Raw genomic sequence first — 19,012 nt, 5'->3', positions numbered from 1 at the left:
GGCTGATCCACTGAAAATGGAATCACCAAGTCCTACCAGCATGTTGCATTGCATTGCACTTTCTCGCTTGGTCCCTGCCCACAATGCATCCAATGAAAATGTAATTTTCTACCCAATAGATTTCAATTTTCCCTTGTTAAAATGATGACAGCTAGCCCTTTTATTTTGAATGCAGACAAACAGAAATGTGGAATATGAGCATTTGATAGCTGTGAGCCTAATAGTTTTGCCTCAATATTGACATGTCAAGTCAGAGCACACCTTTCAGTTTATTATAGCTTGATTATAAATACACAACTATCACTTTGTAAAGCAAGCTAACAAGCTCTGTGAGTGAGGAAATAAAAGAAAATCAAGGAAATGTTCTTGTCAGACACTCCTGTTACCTTTTCATCTCCTTCTTTTCTTGTTCCTTTGCTCATCAGCAACATAGAGGAAAATAGAAGCAGGGTGACAGGTGAGAAAGTTGTACTGAAGTAGTTGTACTGCAAGACTGTGAACAGTGGCCATCAGAGAAGAGATGTTTATGCAGCTATAACTGTAGTGTCATCAGAACTAGACATTTCTTTGTTAAAAAATAGAAAAGAGGCATGTTGAAAGCTTTTCTTGGTAGAAATCGTGTTTCTGCTTTTCTACTAACAGATTTTGGCAAGAGTTTAATTTGCTGTCAAGCTCAACTGATAATGAATCATAACAACAGCTGCCTGTCCAGCTCCAGCTATCTGGCATGCCAGGTTGCTAAACATGGCCTAAGCTTGAAATAAAACGCTCAAAGGGCAGAGTGACCATACAATGTATACAATCATTATAGAACTGGGTGCCATCTTTGACCTTAAACCTGACCATGACATGCCTGATCTGACCTTTCCTTGCATTAACACACACTCCACATACACTCTAAAAATAGCCCAGAAACATGATCTCAAGCCTTAACACTCAGCTTTCATTTTTCCTCATGTGCAGACATCTGGAGCCTGTTAGATCATAAAAATACTTATCTTGTTGACACCTAAACGCCAAGTCATCACTCAGATTCATGTTGGAGTCAGATCCCAGTGGTCATCAGCAGTATTTACATTCCCGAAAAGATGAAAATCCAAAACAAGCTGTTGAGGGGGATGAGAGAGGCAGATGATGGGGAGAAAGTGTGGGAGAAAATAAGGAGAGGACAAACAAACAAAGCCTTACATTGTTGACGATAGAGTTTTGTTTTTATGAGCCCACTTGGGATTATGGGATTTACAAAATGTGTCGACTTTTTGTGTTATACTTATTGTAAGCAGCTGTGGACAGGAGTTTGCAGCAGGATAATTAAAGGGAGGGCTGTAATTGAATTGAGGGGGATTTTTTGGAAGGAAATGCAGAGAGTGGGGTGAGGGAGGAGGAGGGAGGAGGCAATGAGAGGAAGTGGAAAGAACAGTGTTTAGAAGAGAAATTCTCATTTTGTGAATTTATAGGAATCATTTTAAAACCCCTTTGAGAAGTTTTTGCTATTGTAATGAGACAGCCTGAGATTAATATGAATGCATTAGTATGACCTAAGTAGGCAAAGAAATCAATCAGCAAAGGGTTGAATTGTCCCTCTCTGTCCACAGGGGGTGCAAAAATAGATGAATCAGAAGTGAGAGGAATATGTACAAAAATGGAGATCATGTAGTTATGTGCAATTATACTGAACTATTCTTCAAGAAATGTCAGAGAAAATTTCCATAACAAAGCCTAGAATCCAAATGTCATGTCCTCTGACCTTTCTTCTTTTTCAAATCTCAGACCTCATCAGCAATCATTAGGATCATCTGGTGGCAAATGATGCCTCTGGGAGCAGATCCTAATCCTGATGTACTTATAAACTTTAAATAACATCCAGGTAGAGGTCTGAGCAGCAGCAACAACATCAGCAGAAGCCATGGACACCACATTATCAATCAGGTGATCAGCCCAGTGACGCCCAGCATCACTGACACATCTGATCATGTATTTTCAATAGTTATCAGCTGATCAAGATCACCTGCCAATCAAATTACACTCTGTAATTTCTTGTACAATAAAGATTGAGTATGACCTGTTAGTCTGTGTCTTTTAAGACTTATAATAATGCAGAGCTTACACTTTGGCAGCATTCACTCCAGCAGTATAAAAAATACAGGCAGAGAACTGTGGAGTGTCATTTGATACTGCGATCCTCATGGAGACTGTAGATGTCCTTGTGGGGTTCTTAACTTGCTGAGTGAGAGGGCTGAAGCATTGGGAATGCTGTCTCCTGGGCCAAAACAATGATCCAGGCATTTGGGGATTCCTTGGAATCTGCCATCAGATCTGTCTGTGAATGGTGAGAGTGTGGAAGTTGTAGAGCAGCTCCCCTACTTTGGCAGTGTAATCTATTGATCCACTGACTGCTAGGTTGAGATCAACTGCAGTCTTAGATGATGGGTTGGCAGAGCAAAACAGTGTGGCAGTCCCAGTGTGTGAGCATTCAGATGTAAGTCAGAGTCTTTCAGTCCTGTTGTCCTTCTGATCTTACTACACCTTTGTGAGGCCTGGACACTGACTGATGGCCAGAGATGCTGGACTGGACTCTTTTGTTACAGCTAGCCCTAGGTAAGACCGTGTGTCTAATGCTGACGTGCCCAGGAGAGCAGGGATTGGATGGGTCAGATGCTTGATATGGGAACGGCAGCTGCGCTTCTACAGGCACCTGGTGTGCTTTCCCAGGCCTGATCCATCTGCGTAACGGATGCCCAAGACCCAGGTGATTGGTCTAGACCACGGGGGATGCCAGGTGCATCATGGAGGTGTCAACTTGGAGGATATCTGGAGAGATTTGGCATTGGACGATGGCCTTCAGGAAACCAGCGCAGTACAGGACCAAGGGTGATAAGCTCCCTTATCTGATCTGAGTATGAGAAATATTCATCAGAGTATGATTTACTTGAGACTTTGTTTCTTTTAAGGTTTATCCAAAAATACATGATTTGGATTAAATATGCAAGCTTTTTCAGGTTGAAACTCAAGAAGAGAAAGACAGTAACTTTTACAATGTTTGTTAAATAAAGATTGATTTGATCATCTCTGGTGCATTTCAAAAATTATAGTCTAAATCATTTTGAAATATTTGATCTATAACTATTTTTAGCTTTATTGTTGTGCAGCTACAGTTTCTAGAGATAAACTGTTAATGGAGTACAGCTGATGGTTGTCTCTGCAGGTTGCATGCTACAACTTTAAGAATCTGTAAATAGAGATGAGCGTCTTCCTATGGCTGGCTACACAAAATTTCTGAATTTTACAGGTCTGTCAGGGACAGTGTGATCTGGAATCATGAATATCAGACAGGTTTTATTTTTATGATTTGACATAAGGGAAGCCCCAACTTGATCAGGAGCTGTGAAAATTTTTATTGCTACCACACACTTGTGTGAAATCAGATCATTGGTGGGGTAAAAAATTAGGTTGACAGTCATCCACTGTATAGCTGACCTAATGCTTCAAAACTGAAATTATTTAATGTACAATGGTAAAGAAAAAACAATAAATCATCACATTTAGAAACCTTTATAGCCTTGAAAATGGCTGTTTTGTGTTACTAAATGCTCCTTATTCTTCTGTCGTTTCTCATTTGTCATGCAAAGCTCTTTTTTTTCCTCTGTGCATTCATGTGACGTCAAAATCTTCCCTTCGCACATTAATGTACACACACAGTGATAATTACAGCCTCTCTGCTGCTGCAACACGCCATGTTAACATGTAGGTCAATGAGCCTCAGTGTCATCATGTGTCTGTGGCCCTCTCTGTGATTTTCAAACAAGATCAAAAGACACTATTCTGATTTCAATTTTCCTCTCAACACAGAGGATGCTGTTTAAAGCCTCACTTTCCAGAGATAGGAACGCTCTCTGTTGAATTTTCTTTATCAGTCCCATTCCTCATTCCCCTCTCATATCAGGTCTGGGGATGATAACATGCTTAATCTGTTTCATTTGTTTTAACTGAATTTAAAAAAAGCTTCCAGAAGTCTAGTTTGTGCTATCTCTATTGTACTCCTTGTGAGAAATATTTATACGTCGTCTGAGGTTCGGTTTGGGCTTAATATTTCATAAGTGCCTTGAAATTCATCTGACATGCCTCTAAGCTTCAAACATTTTGCTGTTCTTGTTCTTTCAGCTCTGCCAGGCTTTATCTGTTTCAGTAAAATTGGGATTTAAGGTCACCGTCGTGATTTTTGAAACTGCTACAGAGCGTTTATGAACATTGTTAAATATAAAATTTTACACACCTACAGCTTTAGGCAAAGTTAGTTTAAGGAGAAATGGACATATGCATGTTTGCTTTCTTTCAAAGTTATAGAAATTTTTGTATCTATTTTTGGCAAGTATAAGGCTTAGCCTAGCGTCACAAAAAGAAATCAAGGAAAACAAATATGTCTGATTGGAACAAAATCCATCTGGTATTGTACATTTTACAGGTGATGTGCCTACCCATCAAGGATAGGGTTGAGCTGTTGATTTAATGATGCTCGGTGACATGTTTGAGTTAATTATGTGGATCAAATGAACAGGGACAAGCCTTTTTTCCCCACAAATGCACTTTTGAACATCTTGAGCAGATTTGAGTGCAGTGTCAATGTTCCTGACTTGCCTGTTCACATATGCTCCTCACAGAGGCCCCCTACTGTGGCACTTGGTCCTGTACTGCTCTGGCCTCCTGATGGTGGATCCTCCTGGTCCATGCCTCGTCTCTCCAAATATCCTTCCGGCTGACCCCTCTGTGATGCACATGGCTTCCCTGAGGTCTGGGCTGACCCACTGAGTCCTGGGCACTCAAGTATGCAGTGAAATGGATCAGGCCAGGGAAAGCACACACTGTAGAAGCATGGTCTTAGAGAAGTCATCACAAAGGAGCCCAGCCGGCACCACTGGCCATCAGTCAGGGTCCAGGCCTCTCAAGAGTCAGGAGCACCAGGTTATGGAAGACCCTGGCTTTCGTCCAGATGCTCAGATACAATGAACACCACGCTGCCTTGCCCAGTGAATCCATGTCATTCATGTGAAAAGTCGGTTGATCTCAGCCTCACAGTCAGCAGATTGATGGATTACGGTGCCAACAAAGGTGAACTGCTCCAAAACTGATTTTATGCAACTAACAAATAACAGTCTTTATATTAACAAACTATAGCAAGTTAGATATATAGAGAGAAATATCAAACCCACAGAATAGTGTTTTATGGTGTGATAAAATGGTATAAAATTAATTTGAAAAATCATGATTTGTGTTCAACTACAGTATTTAGATGTGGAGATTTCGAGTTGTATTGTTACTAATGTTAACCTTGCAAAGCAGATGGATATGCCAGTTTCCTTGTTTTTCACTGGTGAATCCATCTTGTAAAGCTCCCATCTGAACCGTTTGGGCCCGGTTAGAAAGCGACAGGACCAATCAGCGACGAGGGGCAGTACTTTCAGGCGCAGCAGAGTTGTGACGTAAACAAGCAGCAGGAGCTGGTGCAGTTATGGAGGAAGAGTTTAGCGTGGATGCTGCTAAAGCCTAAGTTTTATCAGAACTTGACAACATTTCTTCATTAAAAGAAGAACAAAGAACAGTAGTGAGTTGTTTTCTTTTCAACAACGACAAAAGTTGAGTACTTACATGTCTGTAGTTGCCATGTTTCACGTTATTCCTCAGTAGCTGCGCATGCACAGCTCGATAGCGGCTATGTCACATGTTTTGTTGCTCTGATTGGCCCGTAGAGATGTGACAGACAGAATGTTCACCCAATCACACTCCGAGTTTTTTTCAAAGCCTCTGCCTTTTCTCAAACGTTTCCTATTGAAGCTTTCCCAGATGGATGTGTGAAAAAAATCCATCTGGCGTGTCAGGTTATACTAATGTAAGAAGTGATGAACAACTACTGTCTGCTCATATTTAGATATGTCCTGTGGTGATGTAGTTGGTGGTTAGTTAATTGAAAAGAATGCTTGAAAATATATTTCACTTGTACAATTGATTTTAACAAATTTGGGAAGGGCAACATATTACTCTTTGCCTCTGGCCTCTAAATTATTTAAACCGCTCTTGTCCTGCAGTATGTTGTAGCGTATTGTTTTGCAACTTTTTTGCAACAGATTGATTCTCCCCATGCTGACTATATAGAAATAATCAAAGTGTGAGACTCCTTAGAGGAACTCTTGGTCTGTGCTGATTTTGGTGACCACTGCTGACAGTATTCTGCAATTTCTTTTCCTGTCCATGTAGAAGCATGTGGATAGAGTCAGAAAGTGGGGGAAAGACAGTGGAGAACGAGCTGATTTAATAGAGCCATAGCCCCTCTATACATGGGGCACACTGACATAAGCGCTGGGCTAAGTTAACACTAAGTTATTTTTGCACAGAAATTGCCATCCCGCTTATTTCTTTGCAATAAAAAGTATACTTTTGCAAGTTTTTGCAGAGAAAAATGTCTATGAAAGCAGTTTCTGCAGAGTCCTGATACTCACCGACACCCAGCCTGCAGCAGCGACTTGCTGCTTAGAAAGAACAATATATAAATCATCAGACTGAATAGTGATGGTCTAGTTTCTTTCTTTTTTTGCTCATTTAGGTGGCATCAGTAATACTTTCATCAATGTTTAATGTTTCATCGTCAAATATTAAAAATTCCACACTGTAGCTTTCAGTCTGGATTTGCTTTAATTTTGTGTACAGGAGCTTTGTGCACCTCTGATCCTCATGTCATCACAGTTAAAGTGCTTCCCTCTGTTTCTGTTCGGTAACAACGGCTGCTTGCCTCAGCTTCATGTTTCATCATATGATAAGAATCTGAGCAATCTTTCAGTCAAATCATGAAACTAAATGTGGATCTTTTCTTGGTATTCCATGTGATGAATGTGTAAAATTTTTATATTTGCTTTTCTAAAGTGATGCACAAAAAGAAATCTTGAAGCACTTTGAAATGGCTTTAACATTCAGTAGAAATTCATCAAACTTGAAAACAGGAGGACTATAAAAAGCTGCATCTGTGTGGTTTGATTTGCTGTAATAAAGTGTACTACTACACACAATAAACACACAGACAGGGGGATGGATAGCTATGACGCCTACCTTGTTCCACTTGCACCCCACCTCCCACTCCCCTTCTCTCCATTGCCATGGTTACGATGATGCAGGTTACCGTGGCAGCCAAATAAACCTCACGCTTGCACAAAGGCGCACGTGCATCTGCTGCACCAGACACCCACACAAACACACACAGGGGCATACGCAGGCTGTGACGCTCAGGGCTTGAATGAAAAGTTTTTTCTGATATTTTTGGTGGGAGGAGGGGGCGCTCAGCTGTCGTCATTCCTGCATTACTTCTGTTTTCTTTCTTATCTTTATTTCATGAAGAGATAAAATGTCAAGAAATAAAACAAAGATTAAAATGATTTAGAACACCATTATCACTCATTTGTAACCATTCAGGTACACAAGGAAGTGTCTAATGTGTTGCTATCATTCCTCTCAGCATGAGACTCTAGTCATCCATCAGCTCAGTACTGGTCCTTTATTGTGCATTTGAGGTTCTGCTGCCACCTACTGTTCATACAAAGGAAAACAAGGCAAGAGCATGAATGTTTCTCATGATTTGTCGAGAAGGGTTGTACTATTGGTTTTCTTTTGCATTTCCTAAAATATTCACCTTATGATGACTCTGGTTGATCTAGAATCACCCAGAAACATGTTTTGATAGAAATATGTATGTAGTTTTCATGACAAATTGATAAAGGGATACAGATTCTCGACATTTGTCTCACCTACAACTTCACCACATTCATCTAGGTCAGATAATCAGGACTCAAAAGCTGCAGAAGATATATCAATCAACAAATTATGTTAAATTGATACAAAAAAAAGTATGGTGTAATAGACTTAGACCTATCTCTTGTAAAAATACTGGAAATATTCAAACCAATAAATGAAATAATAGGCTCCTATTGCATTTGTCATATAATCCTATGACTAGTTCCCTGCTAAAGAATACACATTCAAGCTCAGAAGTTTATATTTGTTAGACTGCCTTTGATATTTGTCAGTGATAAAGTTGGTAGGCATATAAAGCAGCCAAATAATAAATCACCATCTGTACAGAATCTAATTTGTTCTCTTGCCTTGTAATCTACTAGAACTGCTGTATTTTCTGCATGGCAGCAGACTAAACTACCCATTCACAACATCTCTATACAGATATTGCCATATAAATTCATTGTATTTTATATTTTGAAAGTGGTAGTAAGTCAACATCTGCCTGTTGATTTCTCTGTTGTTTTTTTCTTTATTGGCAAGTCTGAGGCAGATCCACCAAAGAATAGTGCAGCTTTTTGTACATATTTTAGCCATGAAAATGGAGAATAAACTGTCTGATCCACAGAACACATGCAAAGGGGGAATCCACACGAACTGCACACAAAATGCATCCAAACTGCTCACTTCCCCAAACTGCCCATATTTACATGTGTGGAAATGAGGAGTAGGAGGAGTTCTCAAAATTCAGTGCAAAATTGTTCTGCTCTTACGCAAATGAGCTTAATCACAAACAGCACCTAATCAACAAAGGTCAGCACCAACTGCAACGGGCAGTAGAAGTGGTGCAGTTCAACACCAAATGAAAACAGGTATTCAACTGGCACTATTTCTCTTTCTCCTCCTCTCACTCTAATTTCTCCTCTCTCCACCTCAGTCAGGCCTTACTATGTATCCAAAAATATATATTTTTTAACAGCAATGCACTGTTGGGCTGAAAGAACTCAGCATGAGTAACTTTAGAAAAAAACAGACTTGAAAATGAAATGCTTTATTAGCATATCTGACTCTGCTACCATGCGTGCCTCTCATCTCCTATCTGAAAGATATAAATGAGTTTGTTTGAGAAAAAAGTCCAGCTGAAAGTGAGCTGAACTATTTAAGTGGCAGTGATGAGTTTGAAATGGCATTTCATATTTTATAGTTCAAGCTCAAACATCTGAGCCACATACATTAATATCAGACAACTTTTTAAAAAAATCCCAGTCTCTGAGTCATACATGATCATCTAATCCTATCATGTGCCGACACGTGTGTTTTGCTGCATGTCTCTGCATAAAGGAGTTCTCAATGTGAGAACTGTGTTTTTCTCTTTTTTCTGTCTCTGGCGATTTGGTGTTGCGATCTTAGTGCACTGCCACTAATTGCCACTTTGCCGGAGGTAAAACACATACTAAGTGCACTGGGTGGTGAAATTTGTGGGTGTTACAATGCCTGCATATTAAGAGCAAATTCTTTAGTGGACGCAGAAAAGGACCCAGAAATCTTAGTGAATCTGCCCCTTAGAAATATTCTTTAAATGTCTGATATTTTTTTTAATTAAAGGAAGAAAGAAAGAACAATCTCATAATGACTCTGAAAAAGGATCGCCCTTTGAGTTTTTTTTATTTTCCACGGTTTCATGTGTGCCACTCCAAAAAGCAGTGACACCTTAACTTTAAACTACACCTTCTGAATCCAAGGGGTGCTCTCTCCTTTTAGTTTGACCTCCCAGAGTGTCAGGAGATACGTATATACTATTTTATAATTATTATCTTACAGGCAGTCAGGAGCTTGACTACGTTGTTCTCTCTCACAGAAGACAAATAAAATAGCCATATTCTTATTTAAGCAGCTGGAATAAGTGAGTAGTTTGCATTTTTTCATCAAAAAACTCAATTTAACAAGAAGTAGCAGCAATGGAGGCTCAGTTGGTGAGTGGACACCCTAAGAGAATGGGCTGGAACAGAAGGACAAAGAGAGAAAACGAAATAGACTCAGTGGGAAAAATGATTAAAGGATAAAGATTGACACTGGTCGAAAACTATTAAGCCCAAAAATGAAGACAAAAGTAGGAGAAGTAATAATGAGACATATAATGAAATAGCACTTGTTCAACTATAAAAGAAAAGAGTAAAGGAAAGAAATAAAATTAAAACAAATCATATGACTAATACTACGTGGCTCAGCTTCACGCCCAAAGGTCTACAGTGCATCTGTGTCTTCCTTTGAGTCATTTTACCTGAGTTTACATGGTCATACTATAGACCAGTCAGGCCTATATGTTCATACTATATGTTCACCTTTATCCCTTTTAGGATTTACCAGACTTCTTAGTAGTAATCCCATTTCTTTTAATCCCACCATTGCTTGGTCCCTCCCTCTCCTCCCCTCCCTGAAGTGCTCTCATACACACACACAAACACTCACATGTAGCCTACTTTCTCACATTTAGACCAGCAGCCATTCATGTTGTTGGACTACTGCTGTCGTTGTTGTGGATTCACACTCATAAAACGTCATGGACCCTTTTCCCTCAAGGCTACACCCAGTGACACCTGGGTAAGGATGCTGTGTGGTGTATGGATGTGTGCTAGAATAGAGAGCTTGTGCCTAGCTGTTGAGTCTTCATAGGTGTTCTTCAGTATGTGTAGTGACCCTAATGGTGCCTAAATTAAGGTTACACTTTGTGAAGCATTTTTCCAGTCATTTAGTCCTCATTGCAGCCACAGTCAACATCTAGCTGGGTAGATTGTGAAGTTTATATTCTAATGTCACAATGTATATTTCAAGCATCTTTGCAGTTATTAAGCAAAGCTTTGCAGGCTGGGGGGTATATTTCAAACCTGTAATGTGGTTTCTGGACCTTTTTTCTTTTAAGCACACCGTTGCCTAAATGTGACAAACAAATCAGCAACTAGCCAAGGCTTTTAGCTGTCTCTGAGAGTATTAGCATAAGCTCAGCGAGCCACTTTCCTGCTGTCAGACACACCCACGTCCTTACACCTGTCTGTGGAGAAAAAAACACGTGGGACGTCGCAGAAGCAGACATAGGCCTAGATTAAAGATATTTGATCATATTACAGACATTAATGTGACTATTTGAATTTAGCTTTTCTCTGATTACAGTATAAATCGTTGATTGAACTTGTTTAAAACAAAGTAGAAGAGATGTAGAGGGATAAAATTAGACAGCCAATGCAATGTCACGCTATAAATTAAGTCCCCACTAAGGACCATGCCATGCAAACTGACAATCCTCTAAATATGTTATAGTCTTACTTAATTACTTCTTTAAGTCATTAGCAATGAGACCATACTTGTTGCTTCATAGGGACTTATTAAGCTTCAGAAATGCTAACTTTAGCATGCTAGCATTTGTGCAATGACTGTTAACATGACTGTTTACAAAATGATATTTGGCATGTGTGTTAGCCATGTTTTTGCTCCACCTAAAAAGTTACCTCAACCTCAGACTGCAGGATTTTCTCATGAGAGTGTTCTTTGCAACCTTTGTAGATGTAGCGGTCAACATTGAGCACATTTTTAAAAGCAAACCTTCATAAACCTTACCAAAGTTTGAGCTGTGTAGCTGTAATACACTTGCAGTGTTTCAGAACCCAACACACTTGGCTTGGTTTAGGCACTAAAACTTCACCTTGTTCACTAAATATCCTGCATCTTTGCTGTATCCAAAACCACACACAGCATATTGTGCTAACAGTTGGTGTGCCATTTTACCCACAGACTGTAAATATTTTTGGAAAAAGCCTGGCAAACGTCAGATAACTGAAGGGAGCTTTTGAAGTGAATCAACAGTGGCCACCATACAAAAAATGCCTAGAAACCAAGAGAGAGATCTTGATTGGGCCTCAGGCCTCCTGTCAAACAGCTACACTGTGCTGGCTTTTAGTCACATTAGCTATGCTGCTAATTATGCCTAACTTGCATCCTTTTTAAAAATGAAATGCATGAGTTAAAACAAAGTCATCCCCCATTCTGTATAAAATCATGAACTATTATGACCCAAATTGTTTTTTTTAGCTCAGGTAATAAAAATGATAAATATGTATATTTCTAAAGTAAAAGTTAGCATTTTAAAATTAGATGCATATGTGGCTGCCAATACTTCTGAAGTTCCTCAAGTGGACGCTTGAAATAATGGCTTCATTTTCAAACTATAGAGGTTGCGGCTAACCTAATATGTCAGATGGATGTGTTTTACACATCCATCTGGAAAACCTCTCATACACAGTGTTTGGTAAAGGGCAGAGCCTTTAAAAACAAAACTCGGAGGGTGATTGGATGAATGTTCTGTCTGTCACATCTTTATGAGCTGAAAGTACTGCCCCTCATTGCTGATTGGTCCTGTCACTTTCTAACCGGGCCCAAACGGTTGAGACAGGAGCTTTGTAAGATGGATTTGCCAGTGAGAAACACAGAAGCTGGCGTATCCATCTGCTTTGCAAGGTTAGGTTGCTGCCGGGGTCCACCATACTTAAACACAATATTTAAAATTCCACCTTCGGAAGGCTCCCAACCAAAACAATAACACAGTATGAAAAGTACAGACCAGCACTGCCCAGCTCTCTCCATCTCCGTTGGTTACTACTTGGTTAAAAACCACACTAGATAAGGTGTATTTACTAAACAGAAAAAGTGTTTTGGTCATTCATAAATTTCTCAGAATGACGGAGAAATGTGCTTAAAAGTGCACTTTTGTGTTCACAGTGGATGCTGATGGTGATGAAGATTGGATTTTATTATTATGTTAAGCATAAGCAATATGCCCTGCCCAAATAGGCTAATGAGAAACAATATAAAAAAATGCTTGGAGCACAACAATAAAAAAACACTTGGGGCACAGATGGCCTAGTGGTTTGGTTGTGAATCAGAAGCCAGGGTTCAAGTTCAGCATGTGGCTCTTTCACCACGTCATTCCCCACTCTGTCATCCCTGTTTCTGGTTCTATCCGCTGTCCGATCTCTCCCTTATAAGGCAAAAAAGACCCAAAATAAATTTTCACCGAAAGTACCAAGAACCTTTAGTACCAGGAACTTCTCTCCCAGGAAGTAAATATTCCCATGGTCCATTTTTGTCATGATTTCCACCACTGCCTAAAGTTACAGATCAGGCCAATAAATTATAGAGAAGCAAAAAAAGCAACTGCATACTCCAACACTCCCGGGAGAAAAAACAAAGCCAAACAACAAAGTTTATAGCACCTTATAACTCTATAGTCAGGCCGGCTTCATCATTGTGTGACACTTAAGTTGTAAAATCAGTCTCAAAGCTTACACAGGTTCCTGGGATTGAAATGCATAGAATCTCTCAAAAGGTTCCTAGTTCCTGCCGTGGAGGAGCAGTTATTCTGGGGATAAGCTACTGTTTTGCTTTACAGTATTTAAAGTATTTTGACATTCTTGAAATTTTAGACTCAGGAAGTAATCACTAAAATGAAAATAAGCCTAGGTTTATCCTTAAGTGGCAGCCCTTTCAGTCTCTCTGTTTTATATAAATCACATGAAATGCTCCTCTGGTTCAACACAGACAGTGCAGTGAAAAGTATTTCATGTTGTCTTTGCCCTGAGGTGTCAGCAAGGACAACTGAGATTTAGCTTTGATTAATGATAACTCAATTTCACTAAGATGTAGTGAACACGCAAGGCACCGTCACGACTCACCAGCCCATTATTAGTGTAATTATTCACACCTTAGTTTGACAAGTTTAAATATCAGCAGTAAGAAAAGCTCTTTTTATTTCTCTTCAGAGGGTGTCTTATAACCCATTTCCTGTAAGTGCTGCAGTTCATCATGTATGAGAGGAGACTTCAGCTAGAAGCTGTCTGCTATCCTGTCATGAGTAATACTTTTCTGGGTCAGGAAAGCAGAGGAGGGAAGCGGGGGTTTTCTGCTCGCTTTGGGACACACACCAGGCATCAAATAATGATGACGCTTTCCAGTAGATACATCTCCACCCATAGTGTTCCCCCTGAATGGATTATGTTTCTCTGGGTAATCATAGTCTGTTTATTTGTTGTGTTTATCTGCAGTCAGTCGAAGATAGAAAGCTTGAGTTTCATGCTTTTATTGATTAACGGCTCTCATATACCAAATTGATAATGGTGTTTTACCTGGCATAGGGTTGTGTTTCTCCCTGTAGTCTTATAAAGGGAGATGAAATGACTATGTTAAAATGCTGTCAGGGGGATATTGCATATACAATAGTGTTTTATGACGAGTAATTCAATACCAGCTGAAGCTAAAACTCTTTTTTCTTCCTGTTGTTATCCTCAGGTTGTTCTGCAGAATCTGTTGATGTGCATGGTCTGCTTCTACGCTCTTTACTACATCGTGGTCAGTCTCTGCATAGGACTGCTTAGGTACATGTAATTATAGAAACACCTAAGTGTCATACACATTTACACTTTGACCTTAAACACAAAATCATGTCAAAATCATCTACTTCATTAAGAAGGAGGTGCTGAATTTGACTTCTGCTGTTTATTTCTTTGCACTTCCCTATCGCCCTCTGCTGTCTCTCCAGGGTTCATGAGATCAACAGCTTATTGACTCCATTTGACTACACAGCACAACCATCATGGCAAAACCCCAAATACCTGGGTGAGTATTAATATTGGTATGTGCTTTTAATTCAAGTATCTGAAGTACAGTTTTGAAGTGCATTATGTTTCTGTCAGAATTTCAAGAGTTTATGCCACTAAACACACATTTTACCATGCACTTTCACATAGCTTTTAACTTTGCCAATTTGATACTAATATACTAGCAAGAATGTTTACAAATATCTGATGTTTGATTTAAAACTTGAAATACTCTATACAAAAAGCAAGAAAGAAAAAATAAAAATGATGTTTGTTTGTTTGTTTGCTTTAGGGTTGCCAGGCTACATTACAACATTAATACTAATGAGATTAAGGTCCAAAATTAACACATTAAATTTTTAATCGCATTAATAGCGTTCTATTTTGTACACAGTACTTAAGCTGCCATAGCAAGGCAGCAGCTGGATGTTACCTCCTCTTAGAGTCATGTAAAATAAGGACACCGCTGCTCCTCTGAAAGTGTCATTTTGCCTGAAAACAACTCTGCAATGGCTTATTTGATGACTCAGAAGTAATGTAATCTTGCAATATCGAACAGTTCACTGTTTAAAGTTTTGTTTAGCTAATTTAATTTAATTTCTGATCTATGGAAAGTTCTTGTTTTCTTTTTAAAAATATATTTATCAGAACAGGAAGTGAAGTTCTTAAAGTGAAAGAATAACAAAGAACAGTTTCTTGAGAAAATCTTTAACCTCAGGGTGGTTAACCCTTTCCAGGTTTTCTGCAGGGTCTTAAAAAGTATTAACCAATGATTAATCAATTAACCCAAAATGAAGGCTTTTGAAAAGTATTAAACACTCTTACATGCAAGAATATGAGGTCTTAAATGTTGTTGTTTTTAATTTTATATGAAAGAGGTTACCATTTGTACAGACTTACAGAAATAAGATGTTGAAATAAATACAACCCAGTTAAACTGAGCTATGGCTGATCAGCCTCAGCAGTGAAGTGATCATTGACACACTGATGCTTAAAAATCAGAAAACAAGAAACAAAAACTAAGTGTAAGTAACTTATAAATGTAACAGGTTAGAAAATGAAGATGAAAGAGTCTAAAATGTATGATGAGGGTCTTCAAAAAGGTCTTAAAACGTATTCGATTTTCTGTTTCTACCCTGTTATAGGGTTACCTATACAATGAAAGCAGCGACAATAGATCACCTGAAAAACTAGTTATTGTTGTATTTACCAGGAATCAGTAGATTCATTTTGTACATGCGCTCCTGCATATTCCGTAATGTATAACCCTGATAAAAACTGTGGTTTATGGAATTGATATTTTGAAGCTGTACTCTGCATCTGAGTCATGGTTTTAGACCACACTGGTTTAACAGTGTAGCAATAATTTAATAAGAAATATAAAAGCCAAAATCATTACAGTAAATACACAAACCCTGGGAAGATGCTTATGCATTGCCATCAGTTAAGATGAGCAGATTATGTTTGGATTTATATTACTAATGGGGTAAGGCCACACTTGGAACTGAGAAGTTTTGAGCACTTTTGCTTTATGGATTGATAAACCATTTAAATCAATCAAACACTGGTAAAGGGAGCTGGTTGACGTAGAGGTTAGGCCACATCCTATGTAGAGAAGCTTTAGTCTTTATAAGTAGCAACCCAGTTCAGCTTCAGTCTTTGGCTCCTTTACCATATGTCATTACCCAATTTCCAACTTAACCACTCTCCAAACTTAATATAGACTTTTAATGTGTCTGAGATTTTAGGTAGACACAGGTTCTATACATAATGCATATATATTGAGTTCTGTTTCCTTTCTTTAATGCCCTATATCAGTTTAAAGGGAGCTGAGTATAATATGAATGTGGAATAAGCAAAGGCTTCAGCCTACACCTTTTTAGTCCTGTTTTATCTTTTTATCTTTTGGTCTTAATGCTGAAAAAAGATTAACTTAATGTTTATTTATTGCCCTTCGACCAGTGTAATTGAGTTTTTAATGTTGAAATGAGCGAAATAAACTGCACTTAACTAAACAATCATTTTTGTTCCAAAAATTGCAATTTCAAATAAAACATAGGGATGAATGGTAACATCCAGTGAAGGAAATCATTAGGTGACTTATTTGTGTCCAATCTCTGTCAGTCTGTGCCATAATTAACCACAAGGTGTGATAATGTGAGAGCAAACATCCGGGAAAAATACACAAGAATTACAGAGTAGCTTGTTTTTTGTCCTTTCTCCCTTCCTCCAGTTGGTGTGATCTCCACAGAGGTCACTTATGTTTTGGGAGGGCTGGTGTTCGCCTGGATCGTAGAGGAGTGGGTTTGGGATTACGCTATCACTGTCACATTGCTGCATGTCGCCATGACTGTCGCAGGTAAACACTCACTCACACACTCTCAGCTAAAAAGTAGATCAATAGGGCAGAACAGCTGATAGGATTGGAGGCCTTGTTATGTAACTGGATAGTGCCTCCAGTCAAAGGATGCCCAGTTACTTAAGAATAAGCAGGACAGGCAAACATCCTGTCAGCTGATCTGACCCAGATAAAAATATTAATAAATTGGCATTATTTTTTCTACATCATTTTAAACATGATGTTAAAAATGAACAGGTACTTTTAATATTTTTACACTCAACTTCCATCTTTCTGTGTTCAGTGATGTCAGATTTCCCTTCAGCTGAACAGTGGTGGATCGCTCTGGGTAAGATTTCTGCTTTATTTGTGCTCCTCTTCCTCCTAACCTCTAAACTCGTCTCTTTTCATTCCAAACCAAGTGTGTAACTCACTTCCTACGACCTCTTCTCACCCTCTAAACTTCCTTTGACTAATTTGTTTTCTTTATTTGTTGACACTGCAGCTTCAGGCTTGGTGATGATGATATTTGGGGGACAGCTCCTGGCGTACAAGCTCTTCAGAAGCAACTTTGTCTACCCAACTGAGCTACAGAACTTCTAACAAACACAACGGTGAAAGCTTTTAACTGGATTAACTGTTAATCTCATAAAATCTGCTGGATTCACTTACAAAGATTGTACAGTTAGGGTCATTATAACTATTAGTATGAGCAATTAAAACAAATAATTTCTATAAAGCAATTAATTAATTATAAAGCAGCAGTACTAAACATCTTCTGCTACATAATTTTAACATTTACATATAAACAGGGCTTTCTTTGTAAAATGTTGTCAATGTAACATGTTTTTTTTAATCTGTACAGTTTAAATAATGTTTTGTATTGTCTCTTTACAAACCTCACACTGTAAGCCAAAGGCAGCACCACCAATGGCACATAGCGCTCTGTTAAGCCCAGTTCAGACCAAAGATTTACCTGGCACAGTTGCAGCTGTGTGAACTGGGCATGTTGTGAGTTTCATCAGCCAAACAGCTCCTCAGAGCCCAGAGAGGAAACAAAATAGTACTAAAGTAGGCCTAATCTTCACAGCCCTGTGGAATAGGATGTACCGCACATAAAATCCAGAATCTTTATCAGCAGTTATGGCTCAACTGTCGCCAAAGAAGCACAGTGTTATCATTAGCAGCTCCCTCTCTCTACTGCTCTAGGAATAACCAGGAGAAACAGACAAAGACTGGTAATTGCTATGGAAATGATACATCAGCTCCTCCAGTTGCAGCAGAGTGAACTAACAGGCAGAATATTTCAGTCCCCACATCTTGTGAATTATTGGTTTGAACTGGGCTTGACTGTACAGCTGCTAAGTATGACCTTTAGAATAAATCCCCATTAAAATTGTTTCTATTTAAGTGAAGTTGTAATTTTTGTTGTAATGTGGGTTTTATTTAATTTGTAAAGTGTAAAGATTTGCAGTCTGATGAATAGAAGACTAACCTATTTAGACTACAAGAAAAATGAAATTAATTTTATGCTTGTTGTGAGAAAACTGCACTTCTACATCTTTTTATTCCTCTGGATTTATGGATTCTCCAATTTTCATGTTTAGACGCTGTGAATAACCAGACAAATCAATATTTCAGTGTCTACTGTATATATTAGTGAAACCTGTATTTACATTAAATAATTAAGCAAAAGTGTTTATGTGTATGTTTGTGCTAATGTATGTGTCAAAGTCTTTCTCCTTGAATGCTTCTGTCTCCTTCATCAAAGTAAATGCTTTTAAAGGAACATGCACAGCCACTCAAAGGAAATTTTCAGATACCCACGCAACATATTTTTTTCGCAAGGGTAATGGCATTACTTTCCCATCCAGATATCTACAATGATATTCTTGCTTTTCATAATAAGCATCCTGGATAACTGTAGTAGATTTCGTCCCAGGAAAACACCCTTTCAGATACCAACAGCCCTGTTGTTAGTAGACATCAGTTCAATTTTACACACATATATATATATATATGTGTGTTGAGGGAGGGAAATCTTCTCATTTTAATTTTAGACATTAAAAACAAAAAAATCATCCCAGATATCCATAATAGAATTTTAAATATCCCTAGCTAAATTTTTACAATTTGACCTAACAATGTAATAACGGATATCCACATTTGGCAGTATGTCTGTGAAATCCTATTAAAAGGCAGTACTAGAATTGAAAAAATAATTTCAGATGTCTAAAGATTGATAGATTGAACACAG

At 38.5% G+C, this 19,012-nt stretch overlaps 1 protein-coding gene across 1 annotated transcript; it reads left to right on the top strand.

The window, feature by feature from the left end:
- Nucleotides 1-10,245: 10,245 nt before the first annotated feature.
- tmem244 (transmembrane protein 244) lies at nucleotides 10,246-17,358 on the top strand. The gene is made up of 6 exons (XM_041804455.1): nucleotides 10,246-10,374; nucleotides 14,110-14,195; nucleotides 14,360-14,436; nucleotides 16,651-16,776; nucleotides 17,060-17,104; nucleotides 17,261-17,358. Exons 1-6 carry the CDS (start codon nucleotides 10,282-10,284, stop codon nucleotides 17,356-17,358), a joined length of 525 nt encoding a protein of 174 aa, XP_041660389.1. The 5' UTR covers nucleotides 10,246-10,281.
- The last annotated feature ends 1,654 nt before the right edge of the window (nucleotides 17,359-19,012 follow it).

This window comes from Cheilinus undulatus, linkage group 14 (assembly GCF_018320785.1).
Source record: "Cheilinus undulatus linkage group 14, ASM1832078v1, whole genome shotgun sequence".
Lineage (NCBI taxonomy): Eukaryota > Metazoa > Chordata > Actinopteri > Labriformes > Labridae > Cheilinus > Cheilinus undulatus.
This window is presented reverse-complemented; position numbering and strand designations above follow the sequence as displayed.